This window comes from Callorhinus ursinus, unplaced genomic scaffold (assembly GCF_003265705.2).
Source record: "Callorhinus ursinus isolate GAN/ISIS: 27379988/994484 unplaced genomic scaffold, GSC_fseal_2.0 scaffold12, whole genome shotgun sequence".
Taxonomy (NCBI): Eukaryota; Metazoa; Chordata; class Mammalia; order Carnivora; family Otariidae; genus Callorhinus; species Callorhinus ursinus.
Window position 1 is genome coordinate 37,264,034 of NW_027397074.1, and position 12,858 is coordinate 37,276,891.

At 37.7% G+C, this 12,858-nt stretch overlaps 1 protein-coding gene across 5 annotated transcripts in view; it reads left to right on the forward strand.

Annotated features, from left to right (window-relative positions):
- Window positions 1-12,858, forward strand: part of ABCB5 (ATP binding cassette subfamily B member 5) — a 118,270-nt gene that overhangs the window by 87,409 nt on the left and 18,003 nt on the right. For all 5 annotated transcript variants that reach the window (XM_025873293.2, XM_073898574.1, XM_073898576.1 and 2 more), the window contains 3 exons: window positions 1,875-2,078; window positions 5,587-5,687; window positions 6,546-6,686. In XM_025873293.2, the coding sequence (XP_025729078.1) occupies window positions 1,875-2,078; window positions 5,587-5,687; window positions 6,546-6,686 (446 nt within the window). The remainder of the gene's footprint in view (window positions 1-1,874; window positions 2,079-5,586; window positions 5,688-6,545; window positions 6,687-12,858) is intronic.

Sequence of the window (12,858 nt, forward strand, 5' to 3'; positions counted from 1 at the left end):
GAGCTGAAGACAGACGCTTAACGACTGAGCCACCCAGGCACCCCCTGAATATTTTCTGAAGACTATTTAATCACCCAGGTTAAAAGCTTGCAGCATAATGTAAAGGGATTAAAGCAGGATACAAAGCTAACTACACACAATAATCCTGACCTGAATGTGTATGTGTATTTGTCTGGAAGGATGTAAATTTTAACATTATCTAAACCTTTTCCAATGGTCATATTTTCAGGATCATAACAAATCTTTTAAAATGTGAATTGATATTGTTGATTATAGCTATTTTTCTAGGTGAATGGAGTCTCGTTTTTTCATCTGAGCACTAAAGGAATTCAACATTTCAGTTTATTACTTATCATGTGTCCCACTGAAAGCTGATTCATAAGACATATAGTTCTCATAAAATAGTTATAAAGATATTTCTACTTATTTGGGATTCTTTTCAGAATTTCTTTTAAGTTACCTTATACCATGATGTTTCCAACTCCTTTTCAATATATCTTGATAATTCTCCTTTAAACCTCTGCTCAGTGAAACCAAATAAAATGCAGAAAATGGAATACAAGATACGATATCCAAAGTATACACCTTAATGGGGCGCCTTGCTGGCTCAGTCGTTAAGCATCTGCCTTCGGCTCGGGTCATGATCCCACGGTCCTGGAATTGAGCCCCGCATGGGGCTCCCTGCTCCACGGGAAGTCTGCTTCTCCCTCTCCCACTCCCCCTGCTTGTGTTCCCTTTCTCACTGTGTCTTTCTGTCAAATAAATAAATAAAATCCTTAAAAAAAAAGTATACACCTTAATGAATAGTATCAATCATTCAATTCACTACTACGGTATAGTGACTAAGAGTGCCAGCCCCTCCATCAGTGTAGAAGAAAGGGGAATGTTGGGTGTTGGAGCCCACGTATGGTGAGTTGCTCATCCATGTGTGCTGGCAGCCTGGTGTGGGAAGGCCAAGCCAGAGCAGAAGGAGAAGGGTATCCATGCAGGGGAGAATCAGGGGCCGTGATATCAGATTGGTTACATATAGAGAGTTTGATCACATAAATCAATTAAAGAAAATGGGAATGAAGTTTCTCACTGTTGCAGAAGGGCATAACAAATATAAGAAGGAAGAAAATTGAAAATAACTTCATGGTGCTGGATTGTAATTGGAGGTATCGATGTGAATTCATGATTCATATAAGTAGAGAAATATATATTTCAGTTTGTGCCTGCATCTATACACACACACACATACACATTCCCCAGTTCTGTCCACTGATATGCTATTAATAATGAGCAGAACTAACACCATATATTGGACTTCTAAATAACATTATCCACCAAAAGGAACCAGGACTCCTTAGAGAAATGATAGATTCCAGGGGTAGAGCCTGCAGAATCTTTTTGTGTCAGAAAGTAAGGACATATTCAGAGAATGATAAGGACATGTCAAAGGACAACATTCAACATAGATAGACAAAGCAGGGCGCCTGGGTGGCTCAGTCCATTAAGCATCTGCCTTCGACTAAGGTCATGATCCCAGAGTCCTGGGATCCAGCCCCATATCGCATTGGGCTACCTGCTCAGCAGGGAGCTTGCTTCTCCCTCCGCCGCTCCCCCAGCTTGTGCGCTCTCTCTCTCTCTCTCTCTCTGTCAAATAAATAATCTTTTAAAAAATAAATAAGGTAGACAAAGCATAATGACTCCTTAGTAGAGGACAGTTTTTAAAGTATGGATATTATTTAATTTCTAAGTACAGGTTCAAAGTAAAAATGTAAGTATAAATCCTAAAAAAGAAAGCCTGCCTTGTTTTGTAAGAAACTATAATAGGAATTCTTGTAAATTTAAAATTAATTGACTTTTTTTCCCCAAAATCTGTCTTATTATAGGCAACAGGTTCAAGGGTTGGTGTCTTAACACAAAATACAACTAACATGGGACTGTCAATTATCATTTCCTTCATATATGGATGGGAGATGACACTCTTGATTCTGAGTATTGCTCCAGTACTTGCTCTGACAGGAATGATTGAAACCACAGCTATGACTGGATTTGCCAATAAGGATAAGCAGCAACTTAAGCATGCTGGGAAGGTAAAATAAAGATTGTTACCATCATAACATTTTAAGAGGAAAACAATGAGAGTTCCCATTTTTTACAGTATGCTAACTTCCTTTCTTAGGTTATCTATAAAGTGGTGTATATGTATTGAAATGTATCAGACTAGTTTAGGATGGGGTATAGATATGCTATAGTAATAGGATTTGTGATTTAGAGTATAGGCTCTAGAGTCAAATTGGCTGAATTAGATTTCAGACTCTATCACTAACGAATGTGTGATATGAGCAAGTTATGTCAACCTTTCTGGACTTCAAGTTCTTCCTCTGTAAGAATAATAATAAGGAATAATAATAATACCACTTGCAGATTTTTCTAAGTATTACACAAAACACTTAGCATTATCATATGCAAGACACTTAGAATAGTGTCTGGAAGACACACAGTAAAGCCAGCCATATTACTATATCATGAGGGAAACGGCTAACATCATGATTCCACATTCTCTGATTGTTGAATAATTAAATTTTCTGAAACAATTTTAGTTGTTTAATTTCTCAAAATGTAGAGGAAATAAAAGATACTGAATATAAGGCAATTTGCTGTTACTGATAGTGCCTAAAATAAAGTTTTAGAAACAAGGACCATCTTTATACTGATCGAAATGAACATTTTAATTACTGGGAAAATGCTTCTCAGGAACAATCATATTTATAAAAATAATCATTGTATTGGAAGTTTAGGGGACATTAGTGTTGTAGTTTCATAACATCTAAGAATTGAAAGAAATGTCATTTGATCCAACCACTTACCCAAAGAAGAAATCCCTTGCACAATATCTCTGTCAAGTGTCCATCTTTTTCCAATCCTCTCTCCCCAGTGGCAAGCACTACATTACTTTCTCAGGCTGCCTACCCTTGAATAGCCTTTGGATGGTAGGCAGTTTTTGGTTGTGGTATTTGTTTGTTTGTCTATTTGTTGGTGGCCTTCTACCCTTCTTGGCTTTCATCTCAGTAGAGGTCCAAAGCCTGTTTCTCATAGCAGCCTTTAGGAAACTGCGTCATGTAAATGCCAAGTCTTCTCTAAGTCATCCATCCACAGGTCTTTAAGCTATTCCTCTAATTATATAGTTTCAAAGACTTTTATCACTTGGGTGAACACCCTCTGAATCTGAAAATGATTTTCATACCAGTTATGGTCTATATCACAGTGACTATAACAGCTGGAACATTATAAGTAGCATGAATATTCATGAATTGGGATGCCAAGCACATGACTCATTGAAATCTGGTTTGTGTGACCCTTGGACATTTCCACCTTCCTTGGACTAGATAAGGACCTTTGGAATGTCTGCTTGGGCAGTACAGACTGAACTATTTTAGCATATTTTGCCTCAGAGACAGTGAAAAGTTGTTTGGCCCTCCCTGTGGTGTAAATTATCACAACCTCCAAATTATTGGGGCCCTAATTAATTATATTTTACTCATCTTAATTTTTATATCATGAGCTTTAATTGTATATGTGTCCTTCAATTTTTCCTTTTTGGATTATTTGAATAACCCCAGACTATACAATCAATAACTCTAATAAACAAATAATCTGTAGTTTTTCTCAGTAGCTTTTAATCTATTTACCAAACACCAAAACTTAGAATAGGGACCAATAAAACATATTGGTCCGTCTTCAGTTGCATATGTAGATTTGGAGAAAGCATCAAATGTTTTACTCTTCAGACTTAAAATAGCTGTATTAGTTTTTTGCTTTTTTACAGAAGACTATTTCCTTTCTTCTTTTTTTAAAGAAGTGTTTTTTTTTTTCCTTAAGATTTTATTTATTTGCCAGAGAGATACAGAGCACAAGCAGGGGGAGCGGCAGGCAGAGGGAGAAGCAGGCTCCCCGGTGAGCAGGGAGCCCAATGCGGGGCTCAATCCCAGAACCCTGGGATCATGACCTGAGTTGAAGGCAGTCGCTTAACCAACTGAGCCACCCAGGCATCCCAAGAAGATTATTTTCTAGGATTCTATAATGATATTAGTCCTTTCTCCATTGTGAAAAATGATCACAAAGATTTTTTTGCTTATTTTTTCCCTCAAGTCTTCAGCATTTTTATCCATTTTTCTTGCATACTAGAGTATGTGTTACAAATGGAGGTTTAACACACTAAGTATGTGTTACAAATGGAGGTTACTTTGAACTTACTCTGAAATTAATGAGAATTTAGAACAACTCAAAGTCAAATTTGAGAGCAGAAACCCAGTATCCTGCCCACCATCCAGAAATCTGGTTCTCTCCTATAACCCAGTTATTCTTTAAATAACACTAGGTCACCACCTAGGTCTTCCTCTGTCCCACAGTCTACTCTGCCATTATGGAACTAGAATGGGAAAGCAGGAAGTTTCTCTTTGAAGTCAACATGTGTTCTCATGTCCAACAAGTTATTCTAAGCCAAAAGTTTCCTCCATTTTGGTTCTCATGTGATTATTCCTTCTTTTCAAAAATTATAGAAATTTGGAAAAGAATTGGGGCACCTGTCTGGCTCAGTCAGTTAAGTGGCCAACTCTTGATTTCAGCTCAGGTCATGATCTTAGGGTCCTGGGATTGAGTCCCAAGTCAGGCTCTGCACTCAGCAGGGAATCTGCTTGAGGATTCTCTCTCTCCCTCTCCCTTTGCCCCATCCCATGCTCTCTCTCTGTCTCCAAAAGAAAAAAAGAAAGAAAGAGAGACAGAAAGAAAGACAGAAAGACAGAAAGAAAGAAAGAGAGAGAGAGAGACAGAAAGAAAGAACGAAAGAAAGAAAGAAAGGCATTAATTATATTTAAATTAAATATCTTTTTAAGTTCGCAGACATCAAAATGAGAAATGGCTGTAACTTATATAGCATTTAATAGCCTTACCCATATTACTTTACTGCAGTGTTCCTGAGGTTTTTTGGTTGGTATTTGCATTTTTGTGCCAGAATCGATTATTTGATTCTCTCTACTGTCTTCTTGAATTATCTCATGATTTCTTCACATAATTACATATGAACATAATGCTAATGTTTGATCTCTCTGCCTATGGAACCAATTTAAATCCTTTTTTTGTTTGCTTATTTATTTATTTGAAACAGAGAGAGAGAGCACAAGCAGGGAGGAGGGTCAGAGGCAGAGGGAGCAGCAGACTCCCCGCTGAGCAGGGAGCCTGATGTGGGGCTTGACCCCACGACCCCAGGATCATGATCTGAGCTGAAGGCAGCCAGATTGAGCCACCCAGGCGCCCCTGGAACCAGTTTTATAGAAATTCAGTGAAGACTCCAAGGGGACTGAATTTAGATCAGTGGACTAAATATTTTCAAAATAAATTTTTCTTGAGCCTATTATCCTAAAATGTTATTTTCCTATCTTGTTTTTGGGAAAGAAAAAAAGAAGCTAAGAAAACTTGTCAGGAAAATTTATTGACTTAATGCTACACTGAATATGCCCCCAGTATAAATGACTGGAAATCACAACCAGAGTTTAACCATTACTAATTTTATTTCTTTATTTTATTGTCCTATTTTATAAGATAGCAACTGAAGCTGTGGAAAATATTCGGACTGTAGTGTCATTAACAAGAGAAAAAGCCTTTGAGCAAGCATATGAGGAGACACTTCAGATGCAGCACAGGTGATGGTTGATTCATACTGACTTCATTAACTATAGTTGTCCCTGTAAAGGCAGTCTTCCTGGATGACAACAGTGGTTTGCCTACCAATTCATTTGCTCTGGAATCTTTCCTAATAATGGTATATCATAATTGTTCATATGACTTCACCAAGAGGAGACTAGAAAAAGCAATTGAAAACAAGCACAGGTAGAATATTTTAGTCCTCCCATATTGCTATGAACTACTACTAACTGCACATGTTTATTATTTTCCTGAAACAAAATTGAGGAAAATAACATATTCAAGAAAGAAAATAAGATTGCTCAGTCCTTTATACTGAATTTCTAAAATAGTTCACATTTTAAAATGAATGTATATATGACAAATGTTATCACTCCTTTTAATTTTAAACTAGTCCTCCTTATCACATTTACTTAGTGATACTATTTGTATTACTTTATCAGAGAGATAGCTTTATACTCTTTTACACTCATGCTTGTGGTTGGTACCACCCTTTAATTTCCACTACTTATTGTGCTAGTGAAAGGTTATGAGAGAAAATATTTCTAAATACTTCAAAACCAAATCTCTTTACCTCTTTCATTAGCTGTTCATTCACAGACCTTGTCCATTCATTTGGAAAATAGACAGACATTGCAACTTTGTTACAATGAACTATAGAGTATAGAACTATAGAATCATTATATTGTCTGTTTTCTATATAATAATTCTCACTTTTAAAAACTCATATATTTTGTATATAACTTGTATATCCCTTAAGTAACATGTCTAGTCTTCTGTATTCATTACTCTACATTTATTAAAATGAACTTGCTATACCTTATGCCCCATTACTTAGTAAATTTTGTGCATTTCAGAAATACCTTGAAGAAAGCACAGATCTTTGGAAGCTGTTATGCATTCAGCCATGCTTTTGTATATTTTGCCTATGCAGTGGGGTTTCGATTTGGAGCCTATTTAATTCAAGCTGGACGAGTGACCCCAGAGGGCATGTTCGTGTAAGTTGTGCAAATATTTAAATCCTGCAAATGGGTTATGTACTTAAATTAACCAGAAAGATGCCTACTTTATACTTTATTGATCATTTAAATCACATATGTGGGAAATACATGCTAAGAAAGTTTTTAAATATTAATTTGTTATTTAATATCTCTAAGCGCAGTCTACCTGGTAAACTGATACTGACATAGTATCAGTAATCGGAGTTAAACTCACAGATGAATTTCTCCCTACTTCAGTTTACTAGAATGTGGGAATGTAGGGGCAAAACATGCCTTGTTGTCATCCATTCCTTCAAGAATTTGTAAGACATCATGGAACTCCCAGGGTGGAGATGGCATTATCAAATAAGACTGTTCATTTGTGAGGTTGTGTTCTTTGCTAAGCAAATTGCTCCAGAAGAAACACATATAAATGAGTACTTCCCTTTAGAAAAGTCACATTTGGAATTGATCATGGCATTCCAATGGCTGCCTCTTCTCAAGGCATTTGTTTGAGCATAGTTGCTTTACTTTCTAGAACACCTAACTTCAACTTCTGAAATTAGAAAAATTAATTTTGAATGTTAATTCTGAACTTCCTAAGACTCCCTAAGATGACAGAACGTTGCTAATCTGTATCATAAATGTCACTGCTAAATATTTAGAGCTAGAGAAATCTATACAATATTTGACTCCAAAAGTAATGTTATGTTTTTTTACAAGCCCACCAAAACACACATCAAAGCAAGGATCAGCCTCTTCGGAATACTGACTTGGGAGATTACACCTGTTCCAAACATGGTGTCATTTGGCAAAATATGTTGAGAACTCCCCTTTGGGGTTTGCCTCCTAAGACTCAGGCACAGTCTTTTGAATTCCTCAGTGATGGCACATAGTTGTACTTTGAGTATATGTATTCAATTTGAGGAAATGACTTAAAGTCATTTGAAGCCCAGGCACCCGGATGGCTCAGTCAGTTGAGCATCTACCTTCGGCTCAGGTCATGATCCTGGGGTCTTCGGAAATAGCCCCATGTTGGGCTCCCTGCTCAGCCGGGAGTCTGCTTCTCCTTCTCCCTCTGCCCCTCTCCCCCACTCATGCTGACTCTTTCTCTTTGTCTGAGATAAACACATAAAATCCTTTTTTTTTAAGTCATTAGAAGCCAAATAATTTCAGAATAACTTGCAATAATTTTGGTTTCTGTTCATGTGATTATGTATTTATTTATTTATCAAATATTAACTGAGTTCCCAGGAAGTTTTTTTGCTAAGCACTCCGAAGAAAATAGTCCACAGTTCACCAATCCAGTATTCCTGAATCTTACCTGACTATAAGTCCCCTTAGCAGTTTCCTGGAAGCAGATTTCCTTGTAAAATGGAATATCTGTATTTGAAATTTCAACAGAAATTGTAGGCTCCTTGTTCTGTGTTTTCCTACACTTTAAAACAGTTTGCAGTATTGCCTGAATGAATACATAAACCACAGTACGACATTTAGTATTGGGCTTCATTCTGATTACACAGACTAATTTACTTAGATTAACAAGAAGCCAAATGTAGAATTGCCTACAGTAATTTATTCAGCTCACCAGCCTGCACTAAATTAGCAAGTTTTTCCCTTGGTTCTGTGATACAGGCAATCACAAGCTTAAAAGTTGGTTGTATTCCAAAAGTTTGCAAGCCAAATGTTTGACTCAGAACATATTTTCCTCATTTTGCTCTGAACTTTCTGTAGCCGTCTTTAAATCCCTAGGGTCTCATTTCTTCAGGGTTACTGGTCTTTAGTATTAGTTGAAGGCTAGCCAATTAAATACATTCATACTAATGTAGGATGTCTAATGATTTTATCAGTTCTCACAGAAGAATTTTCATATTTAAAAACCATTGTAGGGGCGCCTGGGTGGCTCAGTCAGTTAAGTGTCCAACTTGGTTTCGGCTCAGGTCCTGATCTCATGGTTTGTGAGATGGAACCCTGCGTCGCATGGGGCTCTCCACTCAGCGGGAGTCTTCTTGGATATTCTCTCCCTCTGCCCCCTACTCCACTCGGGCTCTCTCTCTCTCTCTCTCTCAAATAAATTAATATTTTAAAAATAAATAAAAATACATTAAAAAACCCTGTTGTAAACCAAATTAATTTTTAATAGGTTTACCTGAAGGTAGTATAACAAAGCAGTCAAGAGAGAACCACCTTGGGGCACCTGAGTGGCTCAGTCGGTTAAGCATCTGACTGTTGATTTCGTGGTCTTGAGATCAAGCCCTGCACTGGGCTCCAGGCTGAGCATGGAGCCTGCTTAAGATTCTCTCTCCCATTGCCCCTCCCCACTCTCTCTCTCTCTCTCTCTCTCTCTCTCTCTCTCTCAAAAAAAAGAGAACCTCATCTTCCCATCACCAAACTCACCAGGCTACCCACATGGTCTATCATGCCTGCCATCTCTGTGGAAGAAGTAACTGTCCCTATTTATGATGAGTTCCAGCAGTTTCCAGCAATCCTCTCTTCACACTAGTTTTTCTGTCACTATTTTTTTGTTTTATAATCATCTGTCTTAAGAAAGAAATCTCTCCCATGATCCTAAGTCCCCTTCTACCTATTTCGAGTGGCTCTCTGCTCTCCTTTGCAGCAAAACAAATTCCAGAGTTGCCTATTTTTGTTCTCTACACCTTCTCATCTCCACAGTCTCTCCTAAATTCATTCCAGTCAAGCCTTGGTTCCCACCATGCCACTTGTTATCAGAGTCACCACTGTCCTCCATCTCACCCACCCAGACGGTTATCCACTGTTCATTCTCCCATCTACCTAATTTGACCTCTCAGCAACATTTGATACTCTCCTTCCTCAAACATTTTCTTCTCTAGGCTTTTCTTCCTTGTCATTGGCTCTTCCTCCTCTGTTTCCTTGACTGGCTCCTATTTTTCCTCAAAATCATGCTAATTACAGTCATGCTGGCAATTGACATCATTCTGTTTCATATAATAATCACTATAACAGCAAACCTGGATTGAGTCCTTACTCAATATTAGGGATTTGTCAGGTATTATCTGCTTAAGCCTCTCAACTACTATGTGCAATATGATTCCCAGTTTACAGATGGGGAAAATTAAGACTCAAAACTCAGGGCGCCTGTCTGGCTCAGTTGGAAGAGCATGCAACTCTTGACCTTAGGATTGTGAGTTTGAGCCCCATGTGGGTGTAGAGATTACTTAAATAAAAACTTAAAAACAAAAATAAAAAAGATTAAAGATGCACGTTTCCTAACTTGCTCTCATAGTCACAATTCAAGATGCCAGAGGCTTTGTTAAAGCAGGCTTCTTTTATTATTATTGTCATTATGATTATTGTTATTACTAATTTTATAGAAAACGTTCATAGATCTTCTGTAAAATTTTTTTTTAATTCTTTCTTAGTTTTCCAACATGTGAATACCCAGAGATGGGCTGATTCTTAACATAAATAGAACAAGCAACTTGCTTAATGTTATTTTATGACCCCAAAAATATAGGGGAATCAAAAGGCTCCAATACAAAAACTCCGCCTACTAATCTACCATATATCCTGAATCTCTTTTCATTAAATTCATTAAAATGGGTCATTTCTGTAGACATAAGCATTTTTAGCTATCAGAACATATGTAGGACTATTAATATAAGGGCAGTGGTTAATGAACAGTATCACATTGGTATTTCCCAGTACCCTGCGGAAAGAAAGAAATAGGGAGCTATCTGAGCTAGAGACTCACTGTGGCCCCCACCTACCATGAATGTGTTACAATTGTCCTTTGGACACACTCAGTTATACCTGGCCTAGTAGATTCTGTGCCTTCCAGAATCTAGGGTGAGCTAGAGACTCACTGTGGCCCCCAACTACCATGAATGTGTTACAATTGTCCTTTGGACACACTCAATTATACCTGGCCTAGTAGACTCTGTGCCTTCCAGAATCTAGGGTGACAGACAGTTTTCTATCTAATCAACTAATTGAATGGAAGGAGTTTACAAAGAAAACTTCCTCCTATTAGAACCCTCCTTAGGTAAAAGGAACTTTGTGCTGTTCTCTAATCAGTGGTTTCCCAACTCAACAATCAAGGAGCTGGTTAAAAGCGCAGATACCCAGGTCTCACCTCACAAACTTAACCCAGAGATTTGTAGATTTGATATAGGGCCAGGAACCTACATTTTAACAAACATCCAGATTATTCTGAAGCACAGAATCTGAGGATCACACTTTAAGAAATATGAGCATAGGAACTAAATGCCAGGCTGTTTTCCATACCTGCTTAAAACCTTAGGGTTTTCTTTTGGCCACTACCAGAAACTTTCCTAGAATTATATAAAAATTGGTAAAGTCATATTTTAATTTATTGTTTAAAAAATAGATGTTTTATTCATCCAATAAATGTGAACATACTTTCATGATTTATAGCTACAGGAATGGGTAAGCTGTCTCTGTCAGAAATGACAGTGTGCCTTGGGAAAGGAAAATGCACAATTTTAACAGCAGAATCCTTTGATGTACTCATAATGTTAGTTTATCAGCAAGGCTACTATCAGCCTTAGCTTTTTCCTCTTAAAAAAAAAAAAAAAAGACAACATACATTTCTAATGGTAGAAGCTGTCTTCATCCATCTCTGTTACTATAGAAGTTTCCCTGAGATAAGCATTTTAAAAAGGTGATAACATTTTCATTCTGCTGGCTTACAGCACTGAGTAGGCATTTAGAAAATCTCTTATTTAGGTTTTCACACACCTATGTATAGTAAAACTCTCCCCACCTTCCCCACCTCTGTTAGCCCTGGCAAAACTTCGATGTACACTATAAATGTACAGATTTTGAAAAATACAAAATAAGTTTATTTTCTCCTGTCTGATTTTCCATTAGCATCTTTAGGTTAGATTCTAGCTGACTTGCCTTTTACAATTTAGGTCAGAAACCAGTAGGTGTCCAAGCAGAGGTTTTTGTAACTTTCCATACCTCTACTTCAGAACTTCCCTCTATCTTTATTTCTTCCTTCTTTGCTAGACATATTAGCAGGAAGCAGATAGGTAAGAAAGAATCAGGCACAGCAGCCTTCAGTACAGTAATAATAAAAGCCACAACTTTGAAAACTTGCTGAGAAGCAGAACCAGGCATTTCATATGTGATGGCCTAGTCCTCCAGAATTCCAAATAAAGTTCTTGACAAGAAATCCTTTGGACTCTGAATATTAAATGTGGTTATTGGCCATATAATAATCAGCATAATGGGTTTTCAGTGATTATTAATAGTTGGTTGAGGCCTTGAAATACTAAGGGATGGAAGGAGACAAGCTAGGCCTCCACCACCATCTTTGCTCTGGTAGGCCAAGCAGCCATGGAAGAACTGTGTGTGTCGTCATTATAATTGGTAGAGCAGCCTTAAGTAGCCAAAACAAGGAAAACAGGAAAGTCTTCTTTCAGTGTTCACTGCCGTGGCAGCCACCCAACTTGTACCCAGCTCTTCCTCAGGGATTATCCAGAAGAGAAGAAGACAAGATAAGGAGAGTAGATAGAGGGATCAACCACTGAAGGAATCTAAAGGAGACAAATCAAGGCAGATTGGATTATCGAGGGCCTTCTGAAGATTCTAAAATGGGAAACAAAGTGGTAACAAGCCCCAACATGCAGGGAGAGATAGTTCAAACCAACTTTCCACTGGAAGGAACACCATGTAAGGGAAAGTACAGTGAACAAGGAGGTTCAGGTCCCAGCCCTACCTGTTTATAACCATGTGATCCTGGACAAATGCTTAATTTCTCAGAGCTCGAGTCTCCTCGTTTGTTAAGAAGGGATAAGACTTCCTGCCTTACTTATCTCCTAGGTGATCAAGTGGTATCATATATATGAAAACATTCTCTCAAACCCAAAGTACCAAATAAAATTTGTGTATTTTCTCTCTTCCGTGTGTTGAGGAAAGGATTTAGGGTGGGAAGAAAAGAATCTTTGGAGTGTTACATGGATGTTAGGGGAAAAGAGCATGAGTATGGGTATAATTATAATGGCCACCTCTGTGAGGAAAAATACTCTGCTTTCTAGTCAAAAAGAAAAAAATTCCTGAGTGTGGGCTTCAGAAGTTGTGATTTGACCTGGTGGGCTGATGTATCTCTATAGAAGTATGAGAGCTTATTTGCCAACAAAAAGTGTCCCATTAACTTTCAGTTCTGAGAGTAATAACAACTTAA